Raw genomic sequence first — 20,828 nt, forward strand, 5'->3', positions numbered from 1 at the left:
GCCAGGCTCGTGCTTTGTAGTTTTGAAATGTTCCTTAGTGACTCCTGAACTTACTCATCGCTAAGGGCGAGATTCCAGAAATCAGAGTGTAGCAAGAACCTGGAACCACTCCCCCGGTACCGTGTTTTTCTCGAGGAGCAGGGACCGAATGCCTGTGTGCAGGCGGGTCACAGTCTGAAGCGGGTTGTCTACACTGGAGGTAAGCAGCAGCCTGAGATCAGAGCCAGGCTCAGAATCAAGACCCAGCCGCTAATGGAAGGTCGGGAGGGGCACACACACCAGGGGCCGGCAGGGGTGGGGACCCAGGCAGGTGGCCTGAGTCAGGCTCTGTACAGAAAGCAGAAACGATTCAAAGTATTTCTAGCAGAAAGCAACTTAGTACAGGGCATTAGGTGCTTACAGAAGCGATGGCTGGCGGAGAAGCAGCTCCGAACCCAGCCGCCGTAACGACCCCCAGATGCCACCGAACTGACCCGCCGGGGGGGCCGCCGCCCTCGGGAGGACTAAGAATCAGAAAGTGGTGCAGGAGACCACTGAGTCAAGAACACGCCCTCTGAGCTGCCGTCCAGGCTATCAGCCCCCACGGCTGCCCTGCACCTGCCTCAAGACACCCACAAAACTGGAGACCGGACGTCAGCATCCGCCATGCGCCCGGGTGGCTCAGTCGGTTAAGCGTCTGACTCTTGACCTCGGCTCAGGTCACGATCTCACGGTTGGTGGGATCGAGCCCCGCGTCACGCTCCGTGCTGACAGCACAGAGGCTGCTTGGGATTCTCTCTCTCTCTCAATAAATAAACCTTCAATAAATAAATAAATAGTGATAAAACAGAGGCCCAGAGGAGTTTTGTAACTTGCCCAAGGTCACACAGCAAGTGAATGGCAGAGCCAGGATTACAACCCACCTGTTTAACTACATGGCATTTAATTAACGGTGTGACAACCACAATTCGGCTACCACAATTCATCTTTGATTTTCTGGTTTTTTTCTTTTTCTTTTTGATTTATTTTGAGAGAGAGAGAGAGAGAGAGGGCGTGCGCAGGCACACGTGTGTGCAGGGTAGGCACAGAGAGGAGGAGAGAGAACCCCAAGCAGGCTCCACGCTGGCCCTGCAGAGCCCGACTCTGGGTTTGATCCCACAAACCGGGAGATCACGACCTGAGCCAAAATCACGAGTGAGAGGTTTCCCTGACCGAGCCACCCAGGCGCCCCTCATTTTCTCTTTAAGTGAGAGAACAACCCTGTGCTTCCTAAATGCAGCCTGTCGGGCAGACAAATGTTCAAAGCCTGGGATGCCCGGGGCGGCAAATCATAAAAGGAATCCTTCCTGCGGGGGGAGGAGCCAGAATCCGCAGTACTCTGCGGGGCCCGGGGCTCCCTTCCAGAGCGAACATTCTGTTCTAAAAGCAAGCCTCCTTCCCCTGTGAAACAGTACCTGGGAACTTAGCCACCCTGGAGGTGAAGACTCAGGGGGTGGGGGGAGGGATGGGGGGTGCTGCTTCTTGGAGGACCCTCTGTGATCACTCTTGAAGCGATCGTAATACGGTCCCGCAGTTGCCATAGCAACTCCCCATCTGGGCTATTTAAATGAAATATAGAAAGCCTCTTCGGCTTCCAGCCTATCGTGGCTTTGAAGTGTGAACCCTTCATTCATTCAACACCTATCTACACGTGTCATCTTGTGGCCTCTGGTGGCCGACTCAGAGGCTTACGGGGCTCAGACGGTTAACAGAAAGGACTTTTTGTAAAAGGACGGCAGGAGATTAACCAAAAGTTGGGGCCTGTAGGGCCCTGCCAAGTGTACCTCCCCCACTCCCATCTGTACGGGCAACCGTCTCAGGCCCAGCCCCTCCTTGCTCTGCAAGCATGTAATCCCGGCGTTACAGATCTTTTTTGGGTTTGTCAAGAATTGTTGAGAGCTGGGTTTGCCTGTGAAATCTTTCCATCTTAAAAAAATTGGCGGGGCGCCTGGGTGGCGCAGTCGGTTAAGCATCCTACTTCAGCCAGGTCACGATCTCGCGGTCCGTGAGTTCGAGCCCCGCGTCGGGCTCTGGGCTGATGGCTCAGAGCCTGGAGCCTGTTCCCGATTCTGTGTCTCCCTCTCTCTGCCACTCCCCCGTTCATGCTCTGTCTCTCTCTGTCCCAAAAATAAATAAACGTTGAATTTAAAAAAAATAAATAAAATAAATGAAACCAGGGCACCTGGGTGGCTCAGTCGGTTAAGCGTCCGACTTCGGCTCAGGCCATGATCTCGCGGTCTGTGAGTTCGAGCCCCGCGTCGGGCTCTGTGCTGACAGCTCAGAGCCTGGAGCCTGCTTCGGATTCTGTGTCTCCCTCTCTCTCTGACCCTCCCACGTTCATGCTCTATCTCTCCCCGCCTCAAAAATAAATAAACGTTAAAAAAAAATAAAAAAAAAAAATAAATGAAACCAAAGAGATACAGCTGGAGTCCTCCTGTGACCCATCTCCCTCCTTCCCTCCCCGCGCCCCAGGGCTCACTATTCATTCTCCCAGCGTCTGATACGGTTTTGCCGATACGTATATATTCACAACCAGTATATCATTCTCTTTAAGAAGGTAGCTCGGGTGTAATCATTCTATATCCTTATCATTTTGCGAGTTGCCTTTTACGCCCGCCGTTACGCTTTATGCTCTGGGGTTTACCGGTGGAATCACATTCCATATCGCCCGGGCACGCCCTCGCAGCTTTTGCGTGCCCTCGCCGGTGACATCAGACTCGGGGACTGCTGGGGACGAGCCAACCAAGAACGCGTCGCGGTCTGCCCCGGCTCTCTCCAATTTGCCAAAACAACCCGTGCCAGAATTAGCTCTCGGTTCAAAGAGCCCTCTTCTCTCCCTTGTCCCCCAGCTGCTGGGCAGCAACCCCAGACCAGGGATGGGGTCCCCCCCCTGCAGGCTGCAAGCCCCCTCCCCACACTCCTGGTCTCCAAGTCTCCCCAGACTCACTGGTGTGGCTCTGGGGCTCAGGGCAACACCGGCCCCCTTCCTGCCCCTCCTCCCCCACCTGGGAGGGAGCCAGCCTCCCAGCCCTGGGCGCCTCCCCAGTGGAACCTTAAGGCCCCCCCAGGGACAATCAGAAGGGAGGAGCAGTCTCGGTAATGGTGGGAAGCTACTGGAGATAGAGAAGCTGGACAGGTGCACCAGATAGGTGGACGGACACATAAGGCCTGTGCTCGGCCTCCAGGGGCCATCTGGCGACACAGCCAGAGGTGGGAGCCAGCGTCCAGGTGAGGAAGCTGGGAAGCACCCCCCACTCCCCGCCGCTTTGCCTGGCTCAGGTCCTGTGTATGGCCTGGAAGGCAGTGCAGCCCCGTTCACTGACTGTGGCCTGAGCACCTCCTATGTGAGAGGCTCTGGGGACACTGTCCCTGCCCTGGAGAGGGTGACAGTTAATGGGGGAGGGGGCAGATGCAAAAGAGGTAGGGACGGGTCCTGGGGCTCCTGTCACTTTGACCACCACCTGGGGACTTAAAACAACAGAAACGTCTTCTCTTACGGTTCTGAAGGCCAGAGGGCTGAAATCAAGGTGTGGCAGGGTGGGGGGACCTCCAGATGTTGGAGGTCCTGGGGAGGACACTGCCTGCGTCTTCCAGCTGCTGTGGCCCCAGGCGTCCCTCGTCCCGTGGCCACGTCGCTCCAATCCCTGCCTCTGTCTTCACCAGGCCTCCCCCTCTGTGGCTCTGTCTCAAGCCTCCTCTGCTTCCTCTTATAAGGACCACCTGCCCTTGGATCCGGAGCCCCTCCTAAATCCAGGATGATCCCATCTGAAGATCCTTAATGTAATTACATCTCAAAGGCCTTATGGCCAAATCCGACCACGTGCGTAGGTTGCAGGGCACGGACACATCATTCGGGGACTGCTATTCACCCCACTACAGAGGACCTTCTAGAAGAAGCAGATCAGGGGGGAGACAAGTCTCTTGTCCAGGGGGAGGGGTGGGGCCTTCAGCAAAGGGAGGGGAGGACGGCCGGATCAGCGGTCCAAGGAGGGAAGGGCACAGAGTCGTGGCCGGAGAGACAAACAAGGCCTGCTATTCCCCCGATGGGAAACTTAAACTTGATCCCAGGGCAATGAAGCCCCCTTCCCAGGGGGCTTTTAGCAAAGGGCTGATAAGGAGCTGTAGCCTGGGGAGGGAAACTCTCTTCTAAATTTAGGAGGAGCTTTTCTTTCTTTTTTTTTTTTTTTTAGTTATTTTGAGCGAGAGAGGGAGCTGGGGAGGGGCAGAGAGAGGGAGACACAGAATCGGAAGCAGGCTCCAGGCTCCGAGCTGTCAGCACAGAGCCCGACGCGGGGCTCGAACCCACGAACCGTGAGATCATGACCGGAGCCGAAGTCAGATGGTTAACCAACCGGGCCCCCCCAGGCTCCCCTCTGAGGTTACGGTTTAAAAGGCTATGACTCGACCCATCCTGACCAAGACAAGCAGCATCCAGGCTCGGACGATTGTCCCCGTTGGAAGATGCTTCCGGGTCTGCCTTCAAGGGTCCTCTGGCACATCGAAGAGGCCCGCCAGGTAGAGCATCATGCGGTCTCCCCCAAGACACCTCCAGTTTTTCTTTGCTCTTATCTTGAACTACAGGGAAAAAGTGGCCATGGTTCTCACGCTGTCATGGCCCCATGGCCCCATGGCGCCATATTGGAGTTCGAATGCCTGGCGTTTATCCCTCTTTCTTTAAAAAAAAAAAAAAAAAGTTCCTTTGAGAGAGAGCGAGAGAGCGCAAGTGGCGGGAGGGCAGAGAGACAGAGAGAGAGAGAGAGGGAGATCGAGAATCCCAAGCAGGCTCCACACTCGGTGTGGAGCCCAACGATCTCGTGACTGTGAGATCGTGACCTGAGCCAAGATCAAGAGTCGGACGCTTACGTGACTGAGCCACCCAGGCGCCCCGTCTCTCTTTCGTTGAATGGGAGCCCAGCTGCCAGAATTCCTGCTACACCCTGCCCGGAAGGACCACCTGCTAAGGGGCCCTGTCCCGGCCAACAGGCAGCTGGGGACCCACGTGAGGCCACGCAGCCTCTTCCTGTTGGGCGGAACGTTGGTGCTCCCTCCATTCCTGGGGCAGACCCACAGCATGTGCCTGGGTTCAAATCCTGCCTGGCTGTGTTTCTGTTCACAAATATTCGGGGACATATCCCTGCCCCATTGGACTCCAGCCTGGTCATATGCCTTGCCCTGGCTACCCCAAAGGGAGGTGAAGTGTCCTCCCTGAGGTCACACAGGCTATAAGCGGTAGAGCTGGGATGGGAACCCTCCCACCTCACCCGGTGCCGGCTCCCACCACCGGCCCCCTCCCCATCGGGATGGCTGAGAGCCCCTCCCAAGCCCCATCCAGATGTCTCCCTGCTCTGGAGAAACACAGCTCGGGAGGTGTTTGTTTTCCCATCCGCCGACCAGCAGGGATAGAAGGATCTGGACGCTCTATCTGTGCCTCGGTGTCCGGCCGGAAGCTGCTCACAGCCCAGCCCTTCCCAGAGCAAGGACGGTCTTCCGGGACCACTCAGAGAGTAGCCAACATAATGCGAAGATAACGTCGTCGTGCTGAGCTGTTGGCACGGTTCACCCACGGACGGGACATCCATGTCATATAAATGCATGAGGGAACACCGCGGTCTGAGTGTGTGTCCCTCCGATTCACGCATTGGAACCCCAACGCCCAGCGTGATGGTTTTAGAAGGTGGCACCTTGGGGAGGAGACAGGGTCGTGAGGTGGGACTAGACCTCACGTAGGAGACCCCATGGAGCTCCCTCCCTCACCCCTTCCCTGTGACGACACAGTAAGAACCAGGAGAGAGCCCTCACCCCACCACGCTGGTGCCCTGACCTTGGACTTGCGGCCTCCAGGCTGTAAGAAATCAATCTCTGCTCTTTATAAGCCCTCCGGGTCCGCGGTATTTTGCGTAGGAGTTCAGCAGACGAAGACAGGTGAGTACTGTGTGCACGGTCCTGGTTTCTTATTTATTTATTTTTTTAAGTTTTATTTATTTATTTTGGCGAGGGGGGAGGAGGGACAGAGAGAGAGAGAGAGAGAGAGAAAAAGCCCAAGCTTCTGCACTGTCAGCCCAGACCCCAGCATGGGGCTCGATCCCACGAACCCTGAGATCGTGACCCGAGCCAAACTCGAGAGTCGGACGCCCCACGGTCCTGCTGTAGAGAGGAGGAAACTGAGGCTCGGAGAGGTGAAGGCACCGGCCGCCTCTAACCTGGCTCGGCCCGAGTGCAGAGGTGTCTCCTGTCCCCAGCGGTCACCTCCTCACAGCTGCCCTTTGGCACCGGTTTCTTGCCTCTCTTCTGCAGCTCACCGAGAAGCAGTGGAGTGACAGTAATGAGGACAGCCCCTCCTGGGCGGGGGAGGGGCCGCAGGAGGCCTGGCCCCAGCTGGGGCACCCGGGGGCTGGGCCCCCAGGGTCAACGTTGATCAGGAGCCCTGGGTGAAGCAGAGAAACAGGAGCCTCCCCTGAGGATCAACCAGCCAGGAGCCACGAGCGCCGAGCTCCCCGAGGGCCCAGAAACACCAGGGCAACAAGTGACTTGTTTGACTGCGGATTGCCTCTGCCCCACCCCCACCCCCACCCCCACCCCCACCATCTTTGAGCAGGAGGCTGCCTCTGCCCTAGGAGATGCCTGGCCGCTAACAGGGTCACACAGGCCTTGGCACGCCCCCCACTGAAAGGTGAGGTCCACGTCCCCTCCCCTTGAACTTGGGGGGGGGCGCTCACGACCGCTGCCCCAATAGAATCCAATGGATAGGCTGCCACGTGACTTCCGAGGGCCACTCAGCCTCCCCCTGGTCCTCAGGGGTGCTCGCTCTGGGGGAAGAAGTCCAGAACGCTGACCCCGCCAGGCCAGGGTCGGGTGGGGGGTGCCACGCTGGGTGCTCACATCCACGCCCCGCCGAGCTCCCGGACGGCCACCGGTGTCGGCCGCCGGCCACAGGAGAGGGGCCACGGGAGAGGGGCCACGGGAGAGGGGCCGCGGGAGAGGGGCCGCGGGAGAGGGGCCTGTGGCCAGCTAGCACGACCGGCCAGGCGGATCTGACCGCCACCGCGTTGACACCCTGCTGGTGAGAACCGCCCCGCTGAGCCCTTCCGGGATCTCCGGCTCCCAAAATCAAGGGCAAAATAAAGGGTGGCTGTTTTCCACCGTGCGATTCAGGGGAACCCGGAACAGCTGTCGAATGACCAAGCGAAGGGTTTCAGAGCGCATCGAGGTGGAGACTTGAGTAGCTAGAACCCCATCCCTACCCCCTGCCAGGCCCTGACTGAGGGGGGGGATCAGACAGGGGGGGATCAGGGCCCGTCCAGGCCTCTGCCGAGACGGGAGCTGCCGGAGGTCGTCCCCAGCAACGTCACTGGCCCCCTGCCAGGCGCTGGTTACAGGGGATAAAGAGACGCAGAGGCAAAGCCTCTCTCTGCCCTCGAGACCTCACGCTCCCCTCGGGTGCCCTCTGAAATCCCAGCAAAGGCCGGAGCCGCCACTTGAGATTAAATCCAAGCTCCTTGACACACAAACCCAGCTTCACCTTTTGCTTCTTGCCCCGGGCACACATCCCCTCGGAGCCTCTGTCCCCCGACCCCCTTCACCCACCTCACTGCTCCTCTCCTTCAGGTTTCAGGCGTCACCTCCTCAGGGAAGCCCTCCTTGATGCCTCTGACCAAGCCCAGGGCCCTCGGAACTTGCCCTCCTGGAGCCCGGCTTTTCTTCCAGAGGGGGCCTGTCCTGACCTGTAAGTGTCCCCAGCTCTCTCACCAGAGTTAAAACCCATGGGCCGCGAAGCCGGAGACCTAGTTCGGCTCGCTCCGTTCCGGGTGTGGGAAAAATCTGGGACACGCAGAGCTAACCAGACCTAGCGGTGGGCCTGGCGTCATGAGAGCAGAGCCCCGACGGGGACACCGGCAGAATCCTTCCGGCCCCTTCTGCCTTCCGACCCATCCCGGCGGGTGGTAGGTATTACTGGTTTTGCAGATGAGAAAACTGGGGCCCAGAGAGGTTCAGTAACTTGCCTAAAGCCACTGAGCTTTAGGGAGACGGGCAGGCATTCGAACCCCGTCGCGGCTGGGGCAGGGTGGTGGCGGGGGGGGGGGGTGCGGCGGGCTGCCTTCAGCCCTGCGCCGGTCTTGGGTGCTGCCCTGCCCGGCCCCACACTCAGCTCCTCTGCGCCCGCCGTCTGTGTGTCTGAAACTCCTCCGGCCTGATTCTGAGTCCCCCCCGGGGCTGGCGTCCCGGAAGTACGGTTCTTTGGCTCGAGGACAACCTCCGAAAGGCTGTCGCAGCCCAGCCGAGGAGGGCGCTCTCCGTCAGCCTTTCCTGAAAAGCCAGTGTGGACAGTCCTGGCCACTCGGCAAATGTCCTGATGCGTCGTCACCCTCTCAAACGCAGGGCTTCTCCGCTGCCCTCCCAGATGCAGCGCCTGGGGCACTGGGAGACGGAGGTTCGAATCCCAGCTCCGCTTTCTAGCTGGGCGGCCGCAGGTGGCCCACTCAGTCTCTCTGAGCCTCAGTTTCCATGAAACGGACACAAATGGCATCTAGTTCTTCAGGTTGTGGTTAAAAATTAAGCTACTGGGGCGCCTGGGTGGCTCGGTCGGTTGGGCGGCCGACTACAGCTCAGGGCATGATCTCGCGGTCTGTGAGTTCGAGCCCCGCGTCGGGCTCTGTGCCGACAGCTCGGAGCCTGGGTCCTGCTTCGGATTCTGTGTCTCCCTCTCTCTCTGCCCCTCCCCCACTCACGCTGTCTCTTTTAAAAATAAATAAGTAATTAAATTTAAATAAATACATAAATAATTAAAAAAATTTTTTTTAAAATTAAGCTACTGAATGTGAACGTGCCTCTGTCCCCAGTAGCCCCATAAATGCCTCTTAGGTCCCAATAGGACAACTGCCTCCGTTGTTACAGGGAAGGAAGACGCTTCCTAAGACAAATCAGGCAAACTCGTTTCTTTTTGAAAAACAAAAAAAACCCACATTTATTTCTGTAAACTGTTTGAGGGCAGATGTTCACAGCCCCAATACAGCACAGACTTCCTACCCCCAAAATGAAATGAGCAAGGAATAAAAGGAAAAGAATGGGACGCATGAAGAAACAAGCCAATCTCAGCTTCCTTTGAAAACAAAACTGCGTTTGGACGTGTGGTGTGGACCCGGGATGAACACCACTGACTTTCTGGGGCCATGCGGGCGGGGGTCCGTTCCACCGGCGGCTCGGCGGGGGCCCCCCCGAAAGCGAGGAATCGGGTTCTGCCCGAATCCCCACTCGGCACCCCGGCCTCCCTCCCTGGCGTCCTCATCACCTTGGGAGCCCCTGAAGCGAACCCTGAGAGATGCCAGGTCACAGCTGGACTCGGACCCGTGTCCCCACTCCGTGCCGCGCAGTGGGGTTCCGAGCAAAAGGGTAGGAACGAGCCGCTGCTGGGCAACTGTTAAGGCAAATTTTCTCTCTTCTCTTCGGTCGGAGTCAGGCTTCGATGTGTCACTGCCGGGCATGGGTAGCTTAGGCAACTCTGAATGCAGGGGTGAGGGACCCCCAGAGCACGCTTTGGGGGGGTCCGAGCCTGACGCATGGGATGAACGAGGGTGCTCCCAAGACGGCCCCCCGACGGGCGCGGCCCCCAAGCCACGCGAGGTGGTGGTGGAGAAGCCAGGCGGGCTACGGTGTAAGAGAATGCCAGGAAAGGGGGGGTCACCGCAGGGGGAGCCTCAGATCTGATGATGTGCGTGGCCTTGGGATCAAAATGATTTTTCCTTAGAACGAGAAAGAGCGGGGAAAGGAAGAGGAGATAAAAGAAACATGTTCGGCGAGCTTCGGGAGATAGGGCGCAACAGGGCTCGGGAGGGAAGCGGGGAAGGGGAGGCAGGCGGCAGACAGGGAGGCGCGTGCCTCTCACTGCGTCTCCTGTCCCTGGCGGGCTGGTGGGCTGGTGGCTGAGGCCGCGGTCCCCTCCCCCGGGGGGCAGGCAGATGACTTTGCAAGGGGCAGGGGAAGGGCTGGGGTTACTCCGTCTGGGCGTCGTAATTGGCTCCCCCCGCCTTCTTGAGCTCGCTCTTGATGAAATCTTCCTCCAGCTCCTTGCGATCGCTGATCACAAACTCTTTAGCAAAATTCTGCAAGAAAAGAACAAAATAAAACACAGGGTTCCCGTGAAGAAGGGACAGGATCGACATGTTGCTCAGACGACACACGAGCGAGTCCTGGCACCTAAAACGCTAAGAAATGATCAAAACGACAATCGCGTGGTAGCGTGGTTTGGCAAGAGAAAGAAAAACCGTGACTGGAGATCACAAAACGTGTGACATCAGGGTACGGTGTAGGCCCGAGGCCAAGGACGTGGGGCCAAAGTCAGCCCGGGTTTGAATTCTGGCTCTGCCATTTTCCGGCTGCATGACCTTGGGCAAGTTCCTTCAACTCCCCGGGCCTCAGTTGCCCTGTCTGTGAAAGACCAACCTGTCAGGAGAACAGCAGGAGAGGAGGCTGGAAAGCCCGGCTGGAACACCAGGCTTTCCAGAACAAAAAAGAGACAGGAAGAAAGACAAGTGGTGAGTAGCTTTTGCTCATTTCCATGGTGTGAATATTCCCACAACGGCTGGTTTCAGCCACAGCAAAGAGCTAAATGGGTACGGCCGCTGTCCCCCCCCCCCCCCCCCGCCCCCAGAGGACACAGGCTTCAACCATAACATCCCACAGGCCAGGCACACGTGGGGCACTCCGTAAATGGCTGTGGCATGAATGCGTGAAGCGGGTGACCGGGCTTATCCGATAACTCCGAGCCGTGAAGAATCAACGAATCAACGGCTGTTGTGGTATGTGGGTCACAAGACTTCGATAAACAAGGAAAATTTCAGGATGGTGAAAGAGACGAATACAGAGAAACTTACCAAGGTACAAGTAACAAGCCTGAAGGTCAGAAAATCATCCCCATTAAAAAAAAAAAAAAAAAAATCCACAAGGAAATTGTGTTAACAATTACCGCCCTTATTAAGCACCTACGGGTACCAGACGCGGTCACGCATTGGCAAACTTAAAACACTTCAGTGTGACCCAGCCATTTCACCCCCCAGAGCTCTACACGAGGAAATAAAGCCCACGGTCCCACAAATACTTGTACACGAATATTCCTAGCAGCGTCACTCGTAACAGCCCCAAAGTGGAAACCACCCAGACGTCCGCCGACAAACTGCGGTCTATCCACACAATGGAATATTATTCAGCCACAAAAAGGAACGAACGTCATGGATGAGTCTCAAAACCGTCACGCTGAGTGAAAGACACCAGACGTGAAAGATCGCCTGCTCTATGATCCCTTTTATATGAAATGTCCAGAAAAGGCAAATCCACACAGACAGGAAGTAGACTGGCAGTTTCCAAGGACTGGGGGTGGAATGGGGTGACTGGTGATGGGGACAGGGTTTCTTCCGGGGGGATGAAGATGCCTCGGAACTAGACAGGGATAGTGGTTGCACAGCACTGTGAAGAACTACCGACGAACTCTAGGTTTTAAAACGGTTAGTTTTAGGTTATGTGAATTTCACCTCTATTGGAAAAAAACAGAAAAAGTCACCACGCCTCCAAGAACAATGACTAAACCAGGGGAACACTCAAGGTTGAGCCTCACGGTATAAAGATAAACCATTTGCCAGGCCAAGGAGCTAAGACTACTAACTGGGAGGCGAGAGGGGAAGGTTAATATTTATCAAGCAACTAATATGTGCCAGGTGTAGGCTCACACATTTTCTCACTTAATCCTCCCTCAGTAGATTAGCTGTGTTCCTTTAAGATAAGACCCACGGGTTGGGTTTGGAGAGATTGTGTAGCCCAGAAGGACGAGACGTCCTTCTGACACTCTCTAGTCCCATTCCATCATCCTGTGCCGTCTGTCCTCACTACAGTGAGGGAACACAAGTTGGGGCAGAAAGGGGAACTGAGAATTAACGTGTTTCTCAACCTGAGCCCAAGCGCCACGGCGGGGGGGGGGGGGGGGAGGCAGAGAGCAGACCCAGGAGGAGGAAGCCAACATCTCGAGAGGCCTCTAGCAGGAAGTCCGAAGTTCCCCTGCCTTGTGATAGCTATATATGGCAATCTAAAGAAATAAGAACACTCCTGTTTGTGTCTGTTAGCCATTAGAAGATTTAGATTAAGAAAAGTTTGATAAGGGCCTAAGAAATCTACAGTAAAAGTGTAAATGGAGCTATGCATTGTCCAACTTAAGACCACAGGTATATGGCAAACCAAATCACGGCCAAAATGAGGAACGATCCAGAATAATGGAACCCAGTAAAAATACGACATAACAATAAATGTAAATGAGCAAAATTACCCTCCCCCAACACAGCTATGTCTTAGACTACCAAAACCACCCCCCGAAACCCTATGCTACATACCAGAGACATGATTTAAAAACCAAAAGGCTAGTAAGAATGATGATTATACCAAACAAAAGTACATAGAGAAGCAGCCCCATCCGCTCCCACTATGGAAACAGCACCCGCCCTCCAGGGGGCCAAAGGAGAGGGAGGGGGTGGAGCCACATGGAGGGGGCCCCACCAGGCCTCACAGGCCTCCCCCACACAGGATGCTCGTCACCCCCAGAGGCTTCAGAGGGGAGCTGACACTTCCCCTGAGGGTGTGGACTCTACAAAAAGTCCCTGAAGGTCTGAGTCAATCTAAAACCCAACTTGCATCAACCCCCTCCCTCCCCCACCTCTGTCCCTTTCCAGCAGTCCTCAGGACGGGCCTTTCACTGGGGAGGGGGGACACCAGCGCCCCTGGGGGGGGGGTGGGCTTCACTGTGACATTTCAAAAAGAGGCAGAAAGAGCAAAACCATACGCCCATGGGGCAGAAGCTGCAAGAGACAGAGGCATGTCCTCACTAGGAAGGACACAGGGCCCAGAGCAATGCTAACACATAGGGAATTTTTCATTTTCTAGCATCCACGGTGAAAACAGTAAAAAACAAACAAACAAACAAAAAACAGGTGATACTTTCATAGGATTGGATCTAACTTTATATATCCCAAATACTGCCATTTGAACAGGTTACGGACATACAGAATCACTCATGGGACCTTCTACGTTCTTTTCTCCGTATTAAGTTTTAGGAACCCGGTGCGCATGGCCCACCTACGGCCCAAAGCGGTACAGATGTGCCAAACCTCAAGAGCTCAGCAGCCACGTGTGGTTGGTGGCGGGGCAGGTCTAGCTAGAACAGGAAAGAGTCTGAAAGAATAATGTGTTCAGTCAAGGAGAAACATTAATCATAAAATAGCTAGGTTGAGCTGACTGGAGGCCTGGAAACGTTCGTCTTGATCTGGAGTTGAAAAAAAAAAAGAAAGAAAAGAAAAAAGAAAATTTAACTCTGACATTCACCCCCTCCTTTGATTGAAAAGCAGCATGAGACCCAGAGAGGGGAAGCTATTCATCGCCGGGGAACACAGCAGCCTCATGGCAGGGGTCCTGGGGGCAGGTCCTGACCCTAGTCTGTCCTGTCCTCTCCCTTCCTCTGCTCCAGACTGCCCGCCCCACGACAGCCTCTGTCATACCCTCAAGGCTGCCAAAGCCATATGTCATAGACTTCAAAGCAAAAAGGTGCCGGTCTGCAGGTAGGGTTACCTATGGTTCTTGAAAGATCTTCTTTGTCATATCTAAGAACACTCTGTCCCTGTCTGATAGCTTCCAGAAAGGGTCACTCCCCCACCCCACCCCACCTTTTTTTTTTTTTTTTTTTGCCATGGCAGGACTTTTCCAAGGAAGAGGCCCATCCATCTAAATCTGACTCCAGGATAGCTTAGAAACCAATAACCAAGTTGAGGACACATTTGTCCCTGAGACTTTTCTCAAGTGCATACGTGTTCATATTTCAAAGATGTAAGACAGACATTGTTTCCAGCGGAAGCTTCCAATGGTCTGTTCCAAGGAAGGCAACTCTATAGAGGACAGGTTAGGAACCAGGCTCTGTACACAGCCAAGAATCTATTTGCAAAGCTGGTTTAAAAAGCGCTGGGGTGCCTGGGTGGCTCGGTCAGTTAACCGTCTGACTTCGGCTCAGGTCATGGTCTCGCGGTTCGAGGGTTCGAGCCCCGCGTCGGGCTCTGTGCTGACAGCTGGGAGCCTGGAGCCTGCTTCAGATCCTGTGTCTCCCTCTCTCTCTGCCCCTCCCCTGCTCTCTCTCTCTCTCACAAATAAGTAAACATTTAAAAAAATAAAAAACACTAAAACATTTTCCTATCTTTGGTTTTCAACCATGTCATTTTCAAACAGCTCCCAACTGGCTGGCTTTAAACCCCTGCGTCAATCCTGAAGCATGCTGGGTGCCGCAGGTTTGGACCGAACACAAACAAGGGGCAGATGTCCATTTGAATCTCCAGCAGCCGGCCCTCCCCAGGGACTTACCCCCCTCCCCCATCCCGAACTACCACTCCCCACCCCCCACTTCCCTGTCCCCCCAAGATTCCATCTCCTGGTCGGGTGGATCCAACGAGTGTGCAAAGGGCTTAGACACTCCATGAGGGTACCCAAGAATCGTTAGGTGATAGTTTGGGTGATCCTGGCTGGGTTCACCTTTGTTTGCAAGATTGCCAGGGGACTCCGACATCCAAAGTTTCCTGAAACACTCGAGTGTGAAGGCATAGGGAGCTGGCTCGTTCTTCTTCTCTCACCCACGAGGATTCCTTCACCTCCACCCTTATTTTAGTGGAGGAAAGTCCGGGGAATTCCTGAGAATAACCAAGGCAGTGACTCTGGCATCACCTCGCCCTTGGAGAGAGAAGATAGCAAATCCAGCTGCACACCCAAAAGCTGGGGTGGGACACGGGGTTAGCCGTGGGAGGACAGCCTGTCAGGGTAGAAGTGTCAGGTCTCGTACCCAGAACATTAGGACTAAGGTGGGTTGCTACCCCGTGTAGACAATGTGGGTGCAGAGGAGGGTCTGGGAAGAGAAGAGGAACGTGGAGTCTTTAACGGTGAGGTTTGTGATGTCAGCAATGCACATTCCTACAGAGCAGGGCATGGTAAGAGAGGTGACCTTCATTGTATCCAAAGATAAGGAGAGCTAATGCAACTCACACAACAAACACATGCTTACGAAGCACCTACTGCATAGCAGACATTCTCCCAGGTCCCGGGAAGTCAAAATTCTGGTACCTAGGGCTCTCTCTGAGAGTCTGAGAGCATAAAAGGAGAAGCAGAGGACTCTAAAATGCCCTAAGGGAAGCAGCCAATGGCTCTGGGCCCTGGTTTCTAGCTGCGTGAAAGAAGAGGGCTAGGCAACAGGCTCTTCTGGCACCTTCCCACCAGCCATCCCGGGTTTGCACTTAAGCCATCGGAGCACGTGGGACAAAATTCCACCTCAGATGCCAGAATCTGATGGGCAATAGGGAAAAAAAAAACTGGCACAGAAAAGTCAACTATGGGATTAGAGCCTGGCCTTCAAAAGGAAGGCCCGTCTTCAAAAGGAAGGCCCGACGTGGCCCGTCCCAAACCCTTGCATAGACGTGTGGGGAATAGGCTCTCTCCTCCTGTGTGTGTGAGACACAAGACAAGACACACGCTGGCCACAATCATGTATCTTTCCCCCAAGTGGGTGGAGATTAATTAGACACCAAAGACCTCAGTGTGCTGAAGGAAAGCAGTTGGTACCCTGCCGCCTGAATCTTGCTAGGAGAAAGGACACCCTCCAAGGACCATGTGCCAGATGAAAATGCACAGCATCGAACCCGCTGGGCATTCAGCTGCAACCCCTCCTGGGCCCCCCACGCTTGCCCTCCTACAACCATTCTAAAGAGCTTCAAAGACCCAGCTTCTCAAAATCCTTCCAGCAAAGTGTAATTTACTCGAAAAGAACAGGTTCTTATAACAGCCATGACTCATCAGAGAAACAAGAAAAAAAACAAACACCAACATGGGACAGTCTAGTGTTCCGCAGGTTCGGGAACAAAGGCACATACGTCACCTGAGCATCTCGTGAATGATGTGACCCTCCTTCGCGGGGGAGAGAAAACAAAGGCCATGAGAGAGGCACGCAGTCAGGTTTCAGGTGGGCACGATTCAGGGAATCGTCCAACGCAGACGGATGGCAAGGAGGCATGACATCCTAGAACACGCTGTGGGTAGGTCTGGGCCAAAACCTAATAGGGACAGTTGTCCATATGCCTCGAATCCTGACCCCGGCAGGGCCACCCACCTCTTTAATACTTGGGTGACTGCCTAGGTTCTGACCCCCGCTTTCCTGGCCGTGGACACTTACAGAAGCCCCGACTCCCCTCTGCCTGATGTCTGACTACGCCTACGTCCAGATCAGGAATGTGGGAAACACACGTCACTCCTCCCGCGTCCACGGCAGACATAACCAATCGTGGCGCTTTCCTCACGAGCCCAGACTTCGCACATCAGAAGCCTCCTTAACCCAGAGCCCCAGCTGTCGACCAACTGGCAAGCACAGTGCAATCCGGGCTGGGGTGTTCAATTTCCGCCCGGTCAAAATCGTGCCCGTCATTTCTTGTTCCCCAGCCACGCCCACTTGGGGGAATGTTGCCCGGGAAATAATTCAGCAGATTTTTTTTTTCTAATTATAATATATACGCACAGATGTTCGTTGTCCGTAAACACCAGACTGTTTTCACTTTTCAACAACAGCTGAATAAGTAAATAGCATCGCTATCAAACCCTTCATACACATCAGGCACTTTGATAGGGTATTTTATTTAATTTTTGTGACTCCATGCGTCAGCCAGAGATGCTCGTCTCCCGAAATTTCAGAGGAGGAGGCTCAAACTCAGGTTAGGGAAGTAGCCCGACAAAGGTCGCACCTGCCGAGTGCTGGGCTGGGCCTGGGAGCCACGACTCACCCCGTGCTGAGATCCCTGCCGGGAGAGCGTGCCCGTGTGCACACACACGGGCACTACGCCGAACACAACAGCACACAGACGCTAAAATGATGAAAGCACACTTACGAAGCGTTAAGAGGACACAGGTACCTCTGCTAGGACTAATCACATTCGTAAAACACGTTCCATTGGCAAGGGCTCCACGGGAAGCCGCAGCAATCAGAAATCTCTGCGTGAGGTGAGGGATCACGGCTGATCGTTCTTTTGTGCCTTCATTTTGTCTGAGCCACTTTAAAAAAATTTTTTTTAATGTTTATTTATTTTTTAAGAGAGAGAGAGAGAGGCAGAGCATGGCAGAGAGAGAGGGAGACACAGAATCGGAAGCAGGCTCCAGGCTCCGAGCTGTCAGCACAGAGCCTGACGCGGGGCTCGAACCCACGGACCGCGAGATCATGACATGAGTCGAAGTCGGATGCTCAACCGACTGAGCCACCCAGGTGCCTCTGAACCGTTTTTAACAACCACAAGGCCCTGGGATGCACCACCACGGGGGAGAAACCAGGGTGCCTGGGGCTTGTTCCAGAAGGGAGTCTGAAAGGCAGCATATCCAGGGACAGAAAATGACAAATACAAAAGTGAGGAGCGGTGCAGGGAAGGGACAAGAAACAGGGAGGAAACATCCAAACGACACACACAAGACGCCAGGAGCAGAGACAGCTTCGGGGCGCCTGGGGGGCTCAGTCGGTGAAGCATCCGACTTCGGCTCAGGTCATGATCTCGGGGTTCCTGAGTTCGAGCCCCGCGTCGGGCTCTGTGCTGACAGCTCGGAGCCTGGAGCCTGCTTCGGATTCTGTGTCTCCCCCTCTCTCTCTGCCCTTCCTCTGCCTGTGCACGCTCTCTCTCTCTCTCTCTTAAATAAACATTTTTTTTTAAATATCTGAAAAAAAAAAAAGAGTACAGGCGGCTCCACAGAACCCCAACGAGAACGTGGGGTACGCGTGTCACACGTGAACAGGAACCGTCTGCACTCGGTGCTCCGGGACCTGCCTGCGTTCTGACCCCGTCCCCACCACGGGGGTTAAACTGCATGCTGGTGACAGCCGAAGGGATTGCTGCACGGGGCGCCGGGAGGCCAGCTGCTGGAGGGTGACCAGGCAGGGGCCGTGCCACCACGGGCTGGCGGAGGGCGGGGACCCGTCCGGGGCTTAGCGAGGGGCACCCAGGCCCCAGCCTGCCGGGCAGCGCCCTTTGCTTGTGACGGCGGCTTCCATTTTTGCGCCAGGCTCCGGGTGTGGGACAGCTTCCTCCCTTCCCGACCGGAGCTTGCACCTTCTTAGCAGCAGGAGCCCAGAGGGGGCCGCGGGGCTCCCCACCCTGAAGGCGGCCTCTGACCCCCGCCATCTGCTTCTCTGCCTCAACGCTCGCCTTGGCTCCTCCCTCCGAGCCTCAGCTTCCCCATCTGTATGTTGGGTATAATAACCGCACCCGGCCCCCTTCACGGGCTGCCGGGGCGTTGGATTTCCGATCAGGTCGTCTGGGTCTCAAACATAGGCCACAGGCCACAGAAAGCCCCTTTGCCCGAGCCCAGGCCCAGGTGAAACGCACGGGGCACAGAAGGCCCTCTCCGGCTCCGAGAATAAAGGGCCTTTCCATAAACACATTTCCCGGTGAAAACGAACAGCTGAAATCCTCTGGAGGGCCACGAAGCAGCCAGAGCCGGTCCCCCGAGTGCTGGGCGGCACCGAGGCTCTGAAGGCAGAGCGGGGACCCCACGAATCTCGTCCCACGGATGAGCGCGGCTTTCTCCCGGGCGACCCGGCCAGCTTCTCTATTGCAACGAAAGCAGAGCCTCTGGAAACTCCAGCCCTACCGCCAAAGCCCTCCCTGAGGGTAACTGGCTTCCACAATTTTTTTTTTTTTTTTAATTTTTTTTTTCAACGTTTATTTTTATTTTGGGGACAGAGAGAGACACAGCATGAACGAGGGAGGGGCAGAGAGAGAGGAGACACAGAATCGGAAACAGGCTCCAGGCTCTGAGCCATCAGCCCAGAGCCCGACGCGGGGCTCGAACTCACGGACCGCGAGATCGTGACCTGGCTGAAGTCGGACGCTTAACCGACTGCGCCACCCAGGCGCCCCATGGCTTCCACAATTTAATCCAATCCTGACACCGGTTATGGAACACGTAGGAACGTTCTTCCGTCCTAGGGATACGCAGAGTAAGACACAGTCCGAAGCCAGCCCGTGTGAACAGATGTGTTTCTTTACTTTTTCGCACCTGTTTTGGTGCGTTTCCAGGTACGAGGAGTGTTCTGTAATAAAGCAGGCATGGTCCCTGCCCTCGAGATTCCTTTCGAGGGTCCTTTAATTATACTTAAATGGGACCCATGTAATTCATGGGATCATAGCAGAAACACGTGAAGGAGAAATTCTGCCTGAGGCTGGTAGGAGAATGGAATAAAGAATGAGGGTTTTGAAGGATGAATAGAAGTTCACCAGTCACCAAAACAGAAAACTTTTTTTTTACATCCTTTGCATTTCTGGATCCTTTGCAACAGCTCTGTGGGCATTTACGTTCTCTTTTTCATAACACCTTTTTCCCAGATTCTAAAGATAAAGTTACTTGCCCGAGGTCCTAAAGCAAAGAGTTGTGGAGCTAGAGTATCACCTTGGGTCTCCCTCCCCCTTCAGCCCATGACCTTTTCCGTTGGACACAGCAGCATTTTTATTTATGTATTTATTTTTTAAACATGTTTATCTTGAGAGAGAGAGACAGCGTGAATGGGAAAGGGTCAGAGACAGGGAGACGCAGAATCCCAAGCAGGCTCCGGGCTCCAAGCCGTCGGCACAGAGCCCGACGCGGGGCTCAAACCCACGAACCGTGAGATCACGACCTGAGCCGAAGTCGGCCGCTCCACCGACCGAGCCACCCAGGCGCAATTTGCAGAGTCATGATATTCCGTTTCCAGAATTTTTTTTAAGGCTCTACCATCAAGAAGATGAAGTATGTCTGAAAATAAATCTAAGAGGTTTATTTCCTGCACAACTTCTCAGAGCGTTTAATGTGTCGTGTGATCCTGCAAAGGTAGGGTTTCCGACCCGCACGTGGCCTCAGAACATTTCCTTGGGGCTGAGGACTTTGGAAACGTGCAGGAGGGCAAGGTGACAGCGTTGGGGCTCCGGGGCCAGGCAGTCTGGGCGCTGGATGGAGTGCCACCGCGTCCCGGCGCTGGGAGCTTGAGCAAATTACTCAGCCTCCTTGGGCCCCGGGCCCCTTATCTGTAAAATGGGGACAGTGATAGAAGCGGCCTGTTCGACAAAGAATACACGATTGCGATATGGGACTCTTCCCTCCTGTCTGAGTGTTAGGTATATCTGGGGGGTGGGAAGGGGTCCAGAATTTAAGCCGACCCCGCTCCCGGGGTTCAGGAGCCATCAGAATACACATTAAGCTGATGGTTGCAGAGTCCCTGAAACGTTGGTCCTTCCTGCCTCCCCTGCCCCTTGGGGGAAACAACACCGCTCTCCTCTGCCCAGGCTGAGAGCGGAGATGCGCCCTCTGGCTGTTCCCACTCCGGAACGTTCAGAGGACATCAAAAAATAAATAAAAGGATCACGTGAATAGAAACATTCTGCAAGGCAAGCACGACACATCAGTGACAGAGTCTGCTCCCAGTCAAGACAGCCTGGCCCAGCACGGACAGCGGGCCCCGGACAATGGTGGCTGCATTGTCCCCGTAATCCCCCACAGGCGCCAGAACAACGCGCACTCCTGTGCGGCAGACGACATCCGCGGCGAGGCAGCCACGCGTGCTGTCCCCTCCGCGCAGCCCCCCGACTCAAGCCCGGGCGTCGCTATGGTCCGGCCCGACCCGCCCGGAAGCTCGTCTTGGCCACGCAGGCGCCCCAGCGCCAGGACCTTCCGGCGTCGTTGATGGCGGAGACTGTGGTCCAAGAGGCAGATACTACTTTACTCCCGTTCTTGGACTTCAGGGGACC

The 20,828-nt window shown here is 55.2% G+C and overlaps 1 protein-coding gene across 1 annotated transcript in view; it reads right to left on the reverse strand.

The window, feature by feature from the left end:
- Positions 1 to 8,953: 8,953 nt before the first annotated feature.
- COTL1 (coactosin like F-actin binding protein 1) overlaps positions 8,954 to 20,828 on the reverse strand; it is a 36,606-nt gene continuing 24,731 nt past the window's right edge. The window contains exon 4 of the mRNA XM_045439869.1: positions 8,954 to 10,115. Coding sequence (XP_045295825.1) covers positions 10,005 to 10,115 — 111 coding nt within the window. The 3' untranslated portion in view covers positions 8,954 to 10,004. The remainder of the gene's footprint in view (positions 10,116 to 20,828) is intronic.

This window comes from Leopardus geoffroyi, chromosome E2, assembly GCF_018350155.1.
Source record: "Leopardus geoffroyi isolate Oge1 chromosome E2, O.geoffroyi_Oge1_pat1.0, whole genome shotgun sequence".
Taxonomy (NCBI): Eukaryota; Metazoa; Chordata; class Mammalia; order Carnivora; family Felidae; genus Leopardus; species Leopardus geoffroyi.